At 34.2% G+C, this 16191-nt stretch overlaps 1 protein-coding gene across 3 annotated transcripts in view; it reads left to right on the top strand.

The window, feature by feature from the left end:
• The window catches only part of AFF4 (ALF transcription elongation factor 4), a 75450-nt gene that overhangs the window by 9672 nt on the left and 49587 nt on the right, over positions 1-16191 (top strand). The window contains exons 2-6 of one of the 3 annotated variants that reach the window (XM_031448999.2): positions 5279-5370; positions 5837-5963; positions 8338-9132; positions 10377-10421; positions 14167-14253. In XM_031448999.2, coding sequence (XP_031304859.2) covers positions 5841-5963; positions 8338-9132; positions 10377-10421; positions 14167-14253 — 1050 coding nt within the window. In that variant the 5' untranslated portion in view covers positions 5279-5370; positions 5837-5840. The remainder of the gene's footprint in view (positions 1-5278; positions 5371-5836; positions 5964-8337; positions 9133-10376; positions 10422-14166; positions 14254-16191) is intronic. The other 2 variants (XM_010981427.3, XM_031449001.2) reach the window with 2 other exon arrangements.

The raw sequence follows: 16191 nt of genomic DNA, 5'->3' as shown, positions 1-16191 counted from the left end.
CTATCTTTTAAAGCAATATTCTTCTTTATGTTTTAATAGAACCTTATTAACAAGAATTTAGAGTAATTAGAACAGGGGCTGATTTAAGTTTACAAGCCTTGAGTATATGCTTTCTTGATTCAGTATGTTACCATTTTCTCTTGAACCTTTTTAAAAAAATGTATTTATGTATTTATTTATTTATTTTTAATGGAGGTACTGGGGATTGAACCCAGGACCTCATGCATGCTAAGCATGGGCTCTACCACTGAGCTACACCCTCCCCCACTTTTAACCTTTTTAATAGTATTCTAAGAAGCTTTATGTATTTCAGAAAATCCAGGTTACTATCTCCTGTCTTCATATATGCAAATGAGGTTGAAATGAATGAGAAATAATTTCTTTGTAGTGTAAACTCTAAGGAAACTTTGCTGTGTAATGCTTTTAAACTTTTGCTTAATTTGCTATATGCATTTTTAGGTAATAAAGTTGCTTTTATTTTGCCATTTGGACTTACGTTATTTTCTTTTGGCTTTCAGGTACTATAAATGAAAGCAGTCTTGCAGTACTCTGTTGAGCAGATCATTTCTTTCTGGGTGTTGTTGACTGAAACATTCAGTTTTTACACCTTCTCAGTTTGCCAAGTATGATTCTGAGATTTTTACAGTCTAGCGCTTATATTTGATGAACGTTTGAGAGTACATGGTTTATGTAAAAATAGAAATTGATCATTTCTGTGTGTATTTTTCTTGTACATATGTTGTTTTTCTTTTAGATAAACTCTTTTAGAAAAATTGCATTAAAAAACAACAGAATTCAATTAGTATCAATATTTAATGCTTGTTTGGGTTGATAATATATTTAATGCAGAAAAAAGAAGACGTGCTCTCTTACTGTTATCAAATATAACCAAAAGTCTTAGGAAGGAAATGGGAGACTATCCATGGATAGAAGGAGATGGGTGATACCATATGTGAAACTCAGTTTTCAGCAAGTACTCCCACTAACTCTTAGACTCTTGAGGCAATAGGACTATAGTTGTGACCTTTATAAAATTCACCAAGTGTGTTGAGTATGTATCTTTTGTGTACCAACTATTGTGTTAAGTGTTGAAGAGAGGAGACGTTAAGTGGTTTCTATAGTTCTTACTCGCCAGAGGCTTATAAAATGGAAGTGAGTAGGGAAAGCAGATAGAAAAATAATAATAAATAATCCTAATGTAAGGCAAGTGTTAAGCACCAAATGAAATACAAAGAAATGCTTTGGGAAGTAAGTTATTTTAGTGGCAGAGGATTCTTGGAGAGCTTCTTGGAGAAAGGGGTACGTATGTGATAAACTTTGAAATGGATGTATTTAGAAAGGTGTCGAAGGAGGGACATTATTATAGAGGGACTAGTTTGAGCAAAGACCTGGATCTGAATATTTGTGTGTTATTTTCAGGCTCAAAGTCCTGAAGGCTTTATAAAAGTAGATAGAAATAGAACTGTGGACAGCTTTGAATCCAGAGATGAGAATTTTGTACTTAGATTTTCCATAGAGCTTAGAGTTACTAGTTACTTTTGAGTGGAAGAATGTACTAATTAGCTCTATTTTATCAACATATTAAAGTAATTATTAGTGCATACGTTACATAAGTTTCCAGTAAGGTACATTTGTACCTTTGTGGGTTTTAGATATTTGTTTGTTTTCAAAGTGAGAAACTGAGTCAGAAACTTGTTTTCTTTTTTATAAAGCGATCTGTATAGTTTCACTTTTAACCATTCTCACCACCCATTTATTCATCTTTATTGGTTTGTTTGCTTTGGAGGGGAGGTAATTAGGTTTATTTATTTACTTAAAAAAAATTTTTAATGGAGGATTGAACCCAGGACCTAGTTAGTGTATGCTAAGCACATGCTTTACCACTGAGCTGTACCTTCCATTCTCACCATTTATTCATCTTTAAAGATAAAAGACTTCTCAGTTGGATTTATTTTCCATATGTTTGTAGACTTTGGTATTTGAGGTAAGTTTAAACCAGCTAAATTTGGTTTAAACATTTATCAAATATTAATAAATGCCTAAGAAGTATACTTTTATTTGATTTTGGTTCTGAAACAGCTACATGGCATGTAACTGTGCAAGACTACTCAGGGGAAGAAGGAGCATTTAGTTTTATTACTGATAGAGACATCTAAAGGGAGGCAACTGGTTAAAGTGATACGAATATTCATTCTTATGCTCACACTTAAGTGTGAGCACATTTATGTAATAAACATTTCTGTTCTTGAATTGAAGTTTCTTATTTTAAAAAGAACAACTCAGTTTATCAGTAATCAGTTTGGAAAATACTTTTTCAAACTAGTTATTGAACAATTGAATATTCCTTAATGATATAATATACATCGATTGTGATACTGTTTGGCCTCTAAGATGAGGGAATAAAGTTTTGCTTTATCAGAAAAAGCTTCATAGAAGAAGTGAGTTGAGTTATTAAAGGATCAGCATTATATAGCTTAACAGATCAGCAAAGAAATACATTTCATTTCTGGTCGACATGAAATAAACACAAATGTTAAGAGTTCACTGAATTAAAATTTATTGCAGAATAGTGTCTGATTTTCATGTAATATAAAGTACTAATTATTTCAACTTCGAAATATTAGTATTAGTGACGTTAGGTAAAGAATATCATGTCTCAATCTCAAGATATTATTTCCTAGTGAGATAACCACTCCTTTCTAACCAAGTTGTGAAATTCATTAGTTAACTCATTTAAGTGATTGTCTACTAGATATTCTAGGTATGCAGTGCTGAAAAACAAAACACATTCCCTGACTATTGCCTAGTGGGAGAGGAAATATTAATGAAGATCAAAACAAGTATATATTTAATTGTGATCAATTAAGTCTGAAAGAAAAGGGAATTGTCTACATGGATTTACTGAAGCTAGAAAGAGCACCACAAGTTCAGGAAGCATAGAAAAGGCCCTTGATGGGAGTAGGAGGAGAGGGTAGTAAGACAGGAAATGAATCTGTTGAGAGGCAGGAGCCACATCAGTACAAAGTCAGATCATGGCTTTGTAGGCCATGTTAGGTACCTTAAGTTTGTCCTAAGATAAGTGGAAGGCTTATTAAAGAATTTTAACCGAGGATTGGATAACATGATTGGTTTTTTTGTGTTTTTTTTAATTTACTTTCTTATTTTTCTGGTTTGTGTTTTTAAAAGATCACTTTGATGGCTGGAATATGGATTAAAGAGAGACAATGGGAAACTAGGAGTCCAATTAATAGGCTGTAGCATTTATTCAAGTCAGAGATAAAATGATGGCTTGTTTTGAACAGTGGCAGTGCAAAAGGGAAGTGAACTGATAAATTCAAAATGTATTGTGGAGGCTATGCTTATGGATTGAATGTGGAGAGAGATTGAAGGGAACATTCAGCAAGAGCAGTTGGTTGATAGGATAAGGATCACTGGAGTAGGAGTTGTTGGAGGTAGGGTAAAAGACATCAGGAAATCAATTTTTGGATGTATTAAGATTGAGCTTCCTCAGTCAAAGGACATGATCAGACAGGTCGCTGGATATTTAGTTCTGTATCTCAGAAGAGAAAGATGTGAGGGGGAGCATATTTGGGTATTTGGAACGTAGGCATACAGATGGTATTTTAAGCCATTAGAATGTAGGGAAAGAATGTAGATTTAATCAGAATCTGATTAAGACTCATGGCTGAGTGCAGGAGTGCCAATTTTTAAGAAGTCTAGTTGCAGACGTCCTGAGGGATATGCTAAAAAGTAGTTTTGTCTGTACAGCAGAGATATACTTTAAATTTAGTCTTAAATGACTAAATTTCATTTTTTAGGGGAGTTGAGATGAGTGGATTACTGCTTTGGGGAAAGTTTATCTTAGGCAGCGAGAATGGTGTTGAAAGACAAGAGAAAAAAATAGAGCTGATAAATTAGGTGGGAAAATAAGTTAGATCAGAAAAAAATTAGAGAATAAGAGATACAGCTGGGATATTAGTTCTTATAAGCAATCATTTGATTTAGCTATGAGCTTTTGGCAGCCTTATTAAAAGAGGAAATATTTAGTTTGATGATTTTTATTGTGATGACAATAATTATAATTACTGGAATATAGGAGGAATTTTGTGGGAATCGTCTGTTTTTGCAATAAATGTTCAGGTGTTTCTTGCATAATTATTTTAGTGCTGTTGAAAACATAAAATTAAATCATAGTTTAAGACAGTTTTGTTATTTTCTGATCTTTCAAGAATTGAGTTTAGGAAAGGTAAGGAAATTGGAAATTAACATACCCCTTAGACTCTGTCAGATACAGGTAACTTCATATGTTGTAGCACCATAGCTCTAGAAGTCTATTTGAAACTTGATTCTTAGTGATATATAATTATTAGTTGGTTCAGGTATGCAGGAGGATAGTACATGTTCTTTGGTTTTAGTCTCAGAGTACCAAAGTGTAGATGTTTTATGATATTTATTAAAGAAAGAATCAGGTATGTTTTGTGGTTCTGATGGGGGACCAAAGAAAGCACACACTATTTCCATAATTTCAAAATAGCTTGTATTCTTGTGTAAGTTTGTTAGAAAACTATACAAATAAGAAAGAACTCAAATACACATCTGGACACTTAAAACATTTTTAAAAACATTTTAAAAGCAATTTAAAAACAAATTGCTTTATTTGCATGATATTAAGTTGTGCAAATTAGGAAGTTCTATCTTTGAGTGTTTTGTTGCACTTATAAATAAATCCTCAAGAGTATATTGGTTTTGGTGTCCATTCTCATTTTATAATTATAGTTTCCCCCAATCTTGATTGACTTCAGTTTTCTGATTTGATTTGACTTGTGAATCATAAGGCTAGAAATACTGCACAGTATAACCTGATTTTTCCCTTTGGCCTCCAACAGGACTTTAAAAACAAAACAAAATAAAATGAAACCAGGACAGATAATTTAAATCTATGTCCAGGGAAGGTGTGTTGCAGAGTCCCTGGTAATCCCTTGTCCTGGGGTTTGACAACCTTTTTCACTATTATGTATTTAACCAAAATCTGTAAATATAAATAAATTATTTTCCTTGGTTTGTCCTTAGTGAAAATACAACACTGTCATGATTATAGAAATGGCACCTTCAGTTTTCCCTTCTCCCAAAAGACTTTAATTCTTTTTCAGTACTATTTCAACTACTTTTACTAACCCAAGTTAATTTTAGATTCTATTGCTGAAATCCTCAGTTTTGCCATTTATTGAGGTGTTAATTGAAATATTAATGTATTTAGAGCAGAAATGTCGTTTTTTAGGGAATCTAGATCAACAGCAAAGCTGAGGTCAAACTGCCATAAGGATGGACACCAAGGAGGCTGTGTTTGGGACAAAAAGAAATCAAGATAAGGTAGATGCAAAGTAGAGAAAAGCACTGGATCCTGGGGGGAGGGAGTGGTAGGTGGGAGTGGGTTGTATGCCTCTAATGGCAAAGAATAGTTAGATTTCTGAAGAGGAAGCCACAGAAGGCTTATAGGAAATGTTAAGGATTTGGGTTTAAGTACTACCTTCTTTCTGAATATATAAATTTTAGCTGACTTTTAACTAGCCGAATACTTAAAAATTCATAAGATAAAGTGTTTCAGTGGGGTGGATCCTAATATTCTGGGCTAATGTTTTCTGTCTGGGCAATTGTGGAAGACACTATTGGTATTGATAAAACCATTGCCAAAACCCAACTTCAGTACTAACACCTGTTATTACTTGAAAGTTGAAAGGGAATCTCCGATTGAAGCATTAAACTGACAAAATGAGCAAAGAACATTGAATTTTTCCTTTTCTTTTTTGTGATGTAAAGATTGTGTTTCTCTTTATAGCAACATGAACCGTGAAGACCGGAATGTGCTGCGTATGAAAGAACGGGAAAGGCGGAATCAGGAAATTCAGCAGGGTGAAGACCCCTTCCCACCTAGCTCTCCTCTCTTTGCTGAGCCATACAAAGTTGTAAGTTGTTCTTTGAATATTTTTTCCCTGTAATGTGACATTTTTTGCTTTTAAAATGTTAAACTTGAGTTTTTATGTTAGAGTTAAATTACTGCACCTTTTAACATTTTTTTCCTTTTCTCATAGTGGGATGTACTTCTCTGGTATAAACTTTTCATTGGAGTATACCATACATACAGAAAAGTATACAAAATAAGTATTATAGCTGAAAGAATTTTCACACCATGAACAACCTCACATAATTAGTACATAGATCAAGAAATACAGCATTACCAGTGCCCCAAAGTCATCCTCACAACTGCTTCCACCATTGCTATCCTATGCTCTTGAAATGTGGTGTGAGTTAGTTCAAGCATCCATATCTGTCTACATTCCTGGCTTGCCCACTAATCCTGGGCAAGCATTTCACATTTCTGAGCCTCGAATTAAATTAAAATTTTGTGAATCAGTATGCATCATCTACTGTTTCCTTGGCTATTTGGGTGTAACATCAATCAAAGGCAAATATTTCATAGATTTTTGTTTCTTTCTCCCATTTGTTATTTGCATACTTGGTTTAAGTTTCAGTGGCTATTAGTATTTTTAAATGAATGTCTTCAGTATCCATCTGATTCTTTTTCTGTTATACTAAATTCTCTCATTTTCTTTCTATATGTTTAATGCTTAATTAACAATATCAAATTTAAATTAAAGCACGTCAGAGGTGTTCAATAAATTGAACTAATTGCTATTTTTATAGCTATCATTGTACATGATTTGGGATTACATTAAACACTGAGTCTGATGACTGTAGCTGTCATAGCCACAAATGTCTAATATTTGATTTGGATTTCATTTGAAGTATTCTTACATTTTAAAGTGTTATTCTGTGTATAATACTATGTATTGCAGTAGTAATGGTCATTGTTGATTTTATGAGATTGACAGTGTATTAGACTTTTTTCTGATGAAATATAAATGTAACAACATATCCTAGGTTTCCCTTATAATAGTTGGTGTTTGTAGAAACCATTTGTGAGATCTTTAGAAAGCCATTTATTCAGAGCATTTAAGGATTTTTTTCAATGAAGGGCAGTTATACTGACATCATTTATGAGTGTAACACAAAATTTGGGATTTGGGATTAGGGATTAAAGATATTTTGAAAAAAAGAGTTTTGTCCAGAATCTTTGAATCATACTACTATTTATTAAGTAAATGTAGATTTATTTAGAAAGTTACACACTGTGTAGAGTGTAGGCTGTTTCAAAAGTCAAGAGAAAGGCTACAAGGTCTGGGGGTTGGGTGCTCAGGTTAGAGTAAAAGTGAGCACACACTCTATAGACAGAATGTGGGCCGTCTCCGAAGAGGAGAGAGCAAGAGAGGCGGCCCATACTACTATTTATTTTGTAATTGCTTTGTAATGAATTGGATTTGGTTTCTGATCTTGATACTATCAGTAAACTGCTGTAAATTTACCTCTCGTTTAATAGGGAACAGACTGATTTTCAAATAATCTAATGTCACTATTGATTCATGCCAACCTCAAAATAAATAGTGGTGACTCAGGATTCCTTTTTAATTGAAGTATAGTTGACGATGGTAGCTTAGTCTTGATTTCCTTTCTTTAACGTCATCAGTCAACTTTTTTTCTTACAAGTATATGAATGTGAAAGAGTCTAAAGCTTCTAGACATCTTGGACTTTCTCTTATAATCCAAGAATAATTCTTGAAACTTGAAGTATATACTGTTGAATTATAAAGTTGGAGCATTTGATGGTCAGAATTAATAGCCAGGATTTAAAACTTTATCAGTGGATTTTTCCATACTAAATTTGTTGCTTAATTTGTTGTTGACTTTATTAACTTGATGAGACAAACTAACAGAAGGAATTAAAATTTAAAAAAACAGTTATTTGGGTATAACTTGTTTTACTAAATTTTTATTTTTACATCTAACTATAACATTGAATTATAAGGAATATTATGTTTTCCTAGACTGCCACAATATGAGTGTTGGCTAATCTGCTGACCTGGAACTTAATTACATAAAGGCAAATTGCTTTTCCTTCTCTTTAAAAGATTTTTACTACTATTCCAGTATATTTATTGGTGAATTTGGATTTTTTTTAATCTCCTGCAATCTGTTGTACATATTTCTCAGTGTCCTATAAGATATTTATGTTTTAACATGAAGTTTTTTGACTTTCAGTGCATTTTTTTCACCATAAAAATTACATATTTGAAGTTTGTTTTGCAATTTTAAACTTAATGTATGAGATGAGACCTTCTTTTGAAAAGCCTCTTTCCATTTGAAGTTTGGAAAGTTAGTTTAGAAGCATGTTTTACTTCCAGTTAGGCTAATTTTACAATTTTATTTTACTTTTTTTTATAGACTAGCAAAGAAGATAAGCTATCAAGTCGTATTCAGAGTATGCTTGGAAACTACGATGAAATGAAGGATTTCATAGGAGATAGATCTATACCAAAGCTTGTTGCAATTCCTAAGCCTACAGTACCACCAACAACAGAAGAAAAATCTAACCCAAATTTCTTTGAACAGAGACATGGGAGCTCTCATCAAAGTAGCAAATGGACTCCTGTAGGACCTGCACCTAGCACTTCTCAGTCTCAGAAACGGTCCTCAGGCTTACAGAGTGGACATAGTAGCCAGCGGACCAGTGCAGGTGGCAGTGGTGGTACTAACAGTAGTGGCCAGAGACATGACCGTGAGTCATATAGCAGTAGTGGGAGCAGTAGCCGGAAAAAAGGCCAGCATGGATCGGAACACTCCAAATCACGCTCTTCCAGCCCTGGAAAACCCCAGGCTGTTTCTTCATTAAGCTCCAGTCATTCCAGGTCTCATGGGAATGATCACCATAGCAAGGAACATCAGCGTTCCAAATCACCTCGAGACCCTGACGCAAACTGGGATTCTCCTTCCCGTGTACCTTTTTCAAGTGGGCAGCACTCAAATCAGTCTTTCCCACCTTCGTTGATGTCAAAGTCCAGCTCAATGTTACAGAAACCCACTGCTTATGTGCGGCCCATGGATGGACAGGAGTCCATGGAACCAAAGCTGTCCTCTGAACACTACAGCAGCCAATCCCATGGCAACAGCATGACTGAACTGAAGCCCAGCAGCAAAGCACATCTCACCAAGCTGAAAATACCTTCTCAACCATTGGATGTAAGTCACACATTTAGAGCTTTTTAACATTGTAACTATATGAAGCAATTTACCATGAAATTATGCTTGAACTTGAACTGTCTCTTTATCTTAATAGTAAGAAATGTAAGTTTAAAGAGAGACTTGTAATTGACTCCCAGGTGAATCTATAGAGCTCTCATCCATCCCTCTTGAGCAGTAGAGAAAATGTCATTCACTATTCTCAAACACTATAATGACAGCTCAGTTGCAGAATTAAAGCGTGGTCTATCAATACCTATTTCCTTCTTTTGATTTTTTGGAATAATACAATTTATGTTTTTGGTTTTTTTTTAATTCTGTTCTCATTGTGATACTCATCACTGAGACTTGGGCAGGTTAATTGTGGTGAATTGGAGCATTTTGGGGTCCATGTAGCTGATAATGTAAGTACAGTTTGGGTGCCATGATCCTTTTCTCTGGTTACACTTAAAGGTTTGAGATAGCTGCTCCAGACATAGTGGTGGTTTGAAATTTATAGGGTATATAACTGCATACCAAAGCATGATACTCAGAATAACCAAAGAAATGAGCATTTGTGTGAAATAGCTGAAATTTAATCTTTAAATATAGTTTTGGTGATAAAAAAATTTTCTTAAGTAATGTCAGTAGCTGAAAAATCATAGCTCAAATCTTAAAATGGTGGGGGAGGAGGTTGAGGATAGGTAAAATGTCATTTTGAGGACATTTAAAAATCTTTTTCTGTGGCCTTGGGAAACTCATTGTTCATGGCATCTAATTACTCTTCTCAAGAGAGTAGGAAAGAGGTAATTTGTTCTTTCTTCAAACAGTATAACATGATCCTTATAGTTAGGCTTGAGTTCACTGTAGCTCTCCAATTCCTGTTTGTGCCTTAGAATAAACAACTTAACTTCATGATTTGAGAAGTGCTATGTAAAATGTCCATCATATTCTAGATGAGTAATGTTTCAGTAATATTTGTTTTATTTTACTTGTTAGTTTATGTGAAATGATCTCAGTATCTTGCTATATTTTATATGTAAATAAACTTTAATCTTTGACAAGTTGCTCACTGGAAAAATACATTTTAAAAATTATTTCTAATCTAAGAAAGATAAGATTTTTAAAAATCTTTTAAAAAATACGAAGTTCTTCAGATCATGTACAATTTGGTGATTAAAATTTTTTAGTGCTTGAAAACTGGTAAAAAACCTAATAATAAATGACTTCAGATCTAATGCCTGTTTCTTTTCCTCTTCCTTAAGGCATCTGCTTCTGGTGATGTGAGCTGTGTGGATGAAATTCTTAAAGTAAGTTTTTAAAAAATAGGTTCAGTCTCTTTAATTATGGTACTCTTCTGACTGTTCACCCTCTTTCCCCCGTATTTCACAAAGTTTCTGAAGCAGTAGATTGCTTACATGTATAACCTGATTATACCTATCAAAAATAACTGACTGTTGTGCTTATATTCATACTTAGGTTCTAAATCACTTTGTTTGTTTACTATTTGCCCTCAAAAAGCTGTGTTTTTCTGTTTATTTTTTTGTTTGTAAGTAAAAACAAATTCCGGTCTTAACAGTTTGCCTTGAAAAGACGAAGAAACCGAATGTTACTATACTTTCTCAGTTTTTTTTATCAGTTAATAATTTGAAGTGCTGAAAGCTCAGTAGTTTACCAGTAAAACCGTTGTGTCAAAAATACCTTTGCTTTGTGGTTCATCTTTATTTACTGGTCAAATCCTACAATGAAAGGCCTCCTGTAAATATTGCACATTTTGAGTGTTTAATGGAATATGTTTAAACTCGACACATGACCAAAGTGTATGTTTTTCTGCTGGGAAAAGAAGAAGTTGTCTGTTGGAAAAAGAGAAAGTCCAGTGAATTGATGAGTGACAATGACTGCTTTTGGTTCAGTAGAGGAAAACCATCGGTCACATACTAATTGTATACTTTCTGCATACGCTCCTGAATTTTTATGTTTGCATTTCACTGTGGATTCTTTTGAAAGACTCCTTGCGTTGGCTGCTTCCACTTTATTCTCACTTTCCTTCCTTTAGCCCACTGTTGTCTCCTTTACTTCTGCTATTCTGATGAACCTGTTTCTCCAGGGTCATTATCTTCTACTTCCTCAAGGGCTTCATTTGAATTCTCTACTCTTTCTGCTGTTTTGAAGAACATTTATTGTTTTCCTTCAGGAAACATCACTCTTCCTTCCTTAACTGTTGTTATTCTTCGTTGTTTTTATTTTCCACACTCCTTTCTTGTCTTTCATTCTCTACCCTTGGGAACACTTGTGTCTTACCTTACCTCTTAAATGTGGGTGCGTTTTCTAGCCGCTCCTCTTTCTCCTCTTTGATGTGATTTTCTTCCATTCTTTTGGCTTTATCTGTTTGTTATTCAGTCTTTCTGTCCTGCCTTGGGCTCTTTTGGATTTTGGTTTTTGTCTTTTAATTGCTTCTTGGGTCTCCTTGTGGATTTCTCCCTGCTTCTTTGGACTCAGCGTATCTAAAGTCATATCATATCTAAACGTGTTTAAAGCCATACTATCAGATGTCCTTCTGTTCTAGTGCTACCATTTTCCCTTGCTGGTAAGTGTGGAATCCTAATTATCTTTCACTTCTTTGTCTCATGTTACATTTAATCACAAAACTACATGTAGACTTTGAAAATTCCTTGAAAATGCTTGTTCCTTTATTTCCATTTCTCCCATCTTGAGTTTCAATAATTACAGCATACAGTCCTCACTCTGCCACTCTGCCTCCAGAATCTCCCTGCTCATCTGTCTTCTATATTTCTTCCAGATTCTTTGCTTTAATCCTTTGTCTTCATAAATTGATTTCCTTCTTAGAAGTTTTCAGTGGCTCTCTAAGGCCTTTAGAAAGAGTAGTGTGCAAATTTAACATTCCAGGCCTTCCACAAGCCAGTTTCAACCTCTCCCACTACTGATTGACCAATTTTGCCAAACTGGTTTCCCTAAGCTATACACTTGCTCTTTTAGCTTTGTACAGTAAACTTTCATGGAATGCATTCCTCCTTCCTCTTCAGTTATATATATATATAGATTTTGTTTTTTCTTAGACTCCCACTGAAATCCTTCTTCCTCATGTATTAGACCATCAGGCCACAGTGGTAACTCTTTCCTTTGGATCTCAAATCATGTTCATTTTTCAGTTGCCATGTATAGAGAAATTCTAAAGGAGCATATATCTTTCTCCTGAATCTTCAAACATGTATGGCACTCTAATACCTGGAAGAAATCTTAGATTTTCTTATATTTAATTATCTCCTTGATGTTACTGACCATTTACTCTCCATTTTATATATGTAGGACTTGGCACATGGCCTTAGGTGTAATAGGTGCTCAGTCATTAATGATCGGAAGTTAAACAAATTTTCTGTTGAGAGTATTTGACGTATAAAATGCCAACATTGAAAACCTGGGGTATGAGTTTCTGCTTCCTTTCCCTTCCCTATGTGCAGCATGCAAGAATGTTCACATCCACATTCTCTTCATGTTTTCTTGATATTTGTAGTCATACTCTCTGGGAACCCCATCATGAACTTAAAGAAATTTTTTTAATCTAAAAGTAATACATGTTTATTATAAAAATGATTTAATTTAAGGTTTATTAATTGAGCACCTACTATGTGTCAAGCACGAGGGATACAGTGGTGATAATAGTGATAGTGTTGTACCTTTGAGCTGACATTCCAGAGTAGGATAATCAACTGAGTAAAATTACTTCAGAAAGTGAAATGCTATTAAAAAATAAGGCATTGTAAGAGGATAAAGAGCATTTATAGTGTAGGTGGCTGTTTCAAGAGGTTCAAGTAGTAGAAACTGTATCAAGTGCCCTTGTCTCTTCTTCCTTCAGTCACTCTATTGTTCATAGGTAGCCACTGTTAACTGTCTTCCAGAGATTTTTTTTCGTATATAAACATTTACTAGGACATATCCTTTGATTTGTTTTTGCCACTTAACAATAACTGAATATCATTTCCCATCAGTAGTTAAATTTCTCACTTTTCTATCTGCTTGATCTTCCGTTTTATGTGAATATCTGGTAATTTAAATAATCCTGTTTTGTTGGATATTTAGGTTGTTTCCATTTTTTATGTGTGAGCACCTTGAACGTGTATCTTTATATAACTGTGTAGGTATATAGCTCTAGAGTAAATTCCTAAGTGTTATACCACCTTTAATTTATTGTATTTTTTCAGTGTACTTGATGGCTTACTTTGAACTAAATGCCAGAAATAAAACACTCCCTTCTTATCCTATGTCCAATACCTCACTGTCCCTGCTCTTCTAACGTATACATTGTGATCGTATCCAAACCTCCACTGGGACATAGTTGACTTATGATTAGACAGAAATGGAATGAAATCAGACCTGTGGCCTTACTTGTCTGTCTTCCTCTTCATATGCTTTTGATAGCTCTCTTCTGAGTTCCTCCACCTGACCAAAATTTCCTATCAGTGATCGGGCTCTGTAGCTAGACTTCCTAGGATGAAATTCTGCGTCCATTACTAACTTAAGTGTGTGACCTTGAATAAGTAACTTAACCTCTGTGCTTCAGTTTTGTCCTACGTAGAGTTAGGGTAATAATGGTATGTACCTCATAATGTCATTGTGAGTACTAAATGAGTAATAGACATGTAAAATAGCTCAGTATCTGGCCCATTAAAGGTACACAGTCAGTATTAGCTGCTTTTCTTACTGTTCTCCTCCTCCTCCACTTCCACAGCAGGCTCTTCCTCAGCATTTTACTATGTGCCTTGAATTTGATTACAGGCTGATATCTGTAACTTTTCACAGATATTGTCATCTTAACTCTAAATTCCTTGAAGCTAGAGAGTGTAAATTATTTATTTTCCTATTAGCTGCCCCATAGTGCCTTGCACACATTGTGCTTCATTAACATTTATTGATTAAATATGTATGCTTTTGGAGGAGCAGTCATGAAACCAGCATTTATAATACAAATCTGGTTTTTAGCTGTGTAATTTTTATCCTTGACCTGCTTGAAAACAAACTGTAATAATTACATTTCAGGAGATGACGCATTCATGGCCTCCCCCTCTAACGGCTATTCATACACCATGCAAAACAGAACCTTCCAAATTTCCTTTTCCAACTAAGGTAAGTAAATAAAATGTGTCTTTAATACTGTAAGAAAACTCTAAATGGCTTGACTAAAATCGTATGAATTCAAAATTGTCTTGCCATTCCCATTCCAGTGGGAGACAGACAGTAAATAAGTGAATAAATAGGTAAGTTCGGATAGTGATAATTACTATAAAGAAATAAAACAAGAACATGGGATCAAAAATGACTTGAATTGAGAGGTACATGGAAAAGCTTTGAAGGCAATATGGAAATGAGACTTAAAAGACATCAATGTTTGTTGCAAACTTCTATGATATTCTAGGCCACGGGGTGGTAAAGGCTTCCTAAACTATTGTATGAGGAACTCCTTTCCAGAGGACACAACCATACTTATGTCCTGTGGAAAAAGTTTCCTCAGACAGCAGTTTCAGGGTCATCTAAAATCAGCAGATTTGGGGGGTTTTTAACATTAATTTATACTTAGACACAAATAATGCAAGAATATATTCTTGTGAAAGTTTGAGCAAGACCCTAATAGCCTAATAGCTTTCCCCATGTTCTGCCTACTCCATCTCACCAGAGCTACTTTGTACATACCTTTGCGAATCTTTTCATATGCATTTACCTACAATATATATAATCATCACTTACAAGCTTTTTCTCACTTATTTTATTTCTGCACAGATGCAGTATCCTGTATTTTTAATCAGTCAGCAATAGGTCTTAGCGACCTTACCATGTTACTTTATATATAGAGAAGGAGAGAGGGAGAGATTATAGGTAATACATTACATACAGAGGTATTTCAGTTCCTTTAATTGCATTCTTTTTATAAGTATATCTTAGTTTATTTAGCCATTTCCCTTTGGTATTTAACTTGTTGCCAAGTTTTCATTTCTGTAAACATTGCTATAGTGGATATCTTTTGTTCATGCCTTTTTGTGTGCATACAAGTTTATTTTATATAAAAAGTAAGAAGTGGAATTGTTGACTTTGAGAGTATATGCTTAATATATACTCTCAAATTCCCTTCATAGTGGTCGTACTAGTCAGTACTCCCACTTTTATTCCGTTATTCCTGACATGCACACCATTTGTTATTTCAAGCACCAAACTTTTGAGTGAAAAATGGCATTCCATTTCCTAGATTACTAGTGAGGTTCACCATCTTTACACATTTGTTATCTATTTGGTTTCTATGGGAATGAATTGGGTTGTTTTCTCTGCCCTTTGGGCTGCATCTTTCACCTAATTAGTTTTAGGAGAATTTCTTTTTCTTTTTTGTGTTTTGATTGAATTCTGGATTCTAATAATTTATTCCACACTCTGCATACGTGTCTTCCAGTTAGAGTCCTTTTAAGTTTTATGGTCTAGAAGATTTCAATTTTGATGAATAAATTTATCTTTCTGATGAATAAATTTATCTTTCTCTTCTCGAGTTTTTGCTTTTTAATGTCTTGTTAAAGAAGGCGTAATTTCTGATTCTTCTTTTAATGTGATTGCAGTTGTGTTTCCTATGTTAACCTCTAGCCTAGTTTATTTTTGTGAGTGATATGAGGTAGAGATAAAGCTTTCTTCCTATGTGTGCTATACCACGCTTTTACTTTTTAAGTCAACTTTATTTACATATAAAAATGCACGTATATTTAAAGTACAGTATGAGTTTTGATAGACGTATGTACCTGTGTAACCATCATCCTAATCAAGAATTAGAACATTTCCGTCACTCCCCAAAGTTCCCTCATGTTCCTTTGCAGTCCATCTCACCCCCACCACTGGCCCCACACAGTTGCTGATCTGTTTTATGTCACTATAGGTAAGTTTTGCTTTTTCTAGAATTTCATATAAATGTAATCCATACAGTGTATACTTTTTTGGCATATATACTTGCATCCTTTTGCTCAGCATATTCTTTTGGAATTCTTACATGTTCTTAAATGTATCAGTAATTGTTCCTTTTTATTCCTGAGT

Source organism: Camelus dromedarius, chromosome 3 (genome assembly GCF_036321535.1).
Source record: "Camelus dromedarius isolate mCamDro1 chromosome 3, mCamDro1.pat, whole genome shotgun sequence".
NCBI classification, from domain to species: Eukaryota; Metazoa; Chordata; class Mammalia; order Artiodactyla; family Camelidae; genus Camelus; species Camelus dromedarius.
Note: the sequence above shows the minus strand (reverse complement) of the source record. Positions and strands in the feature narration are given on the sequence as shown.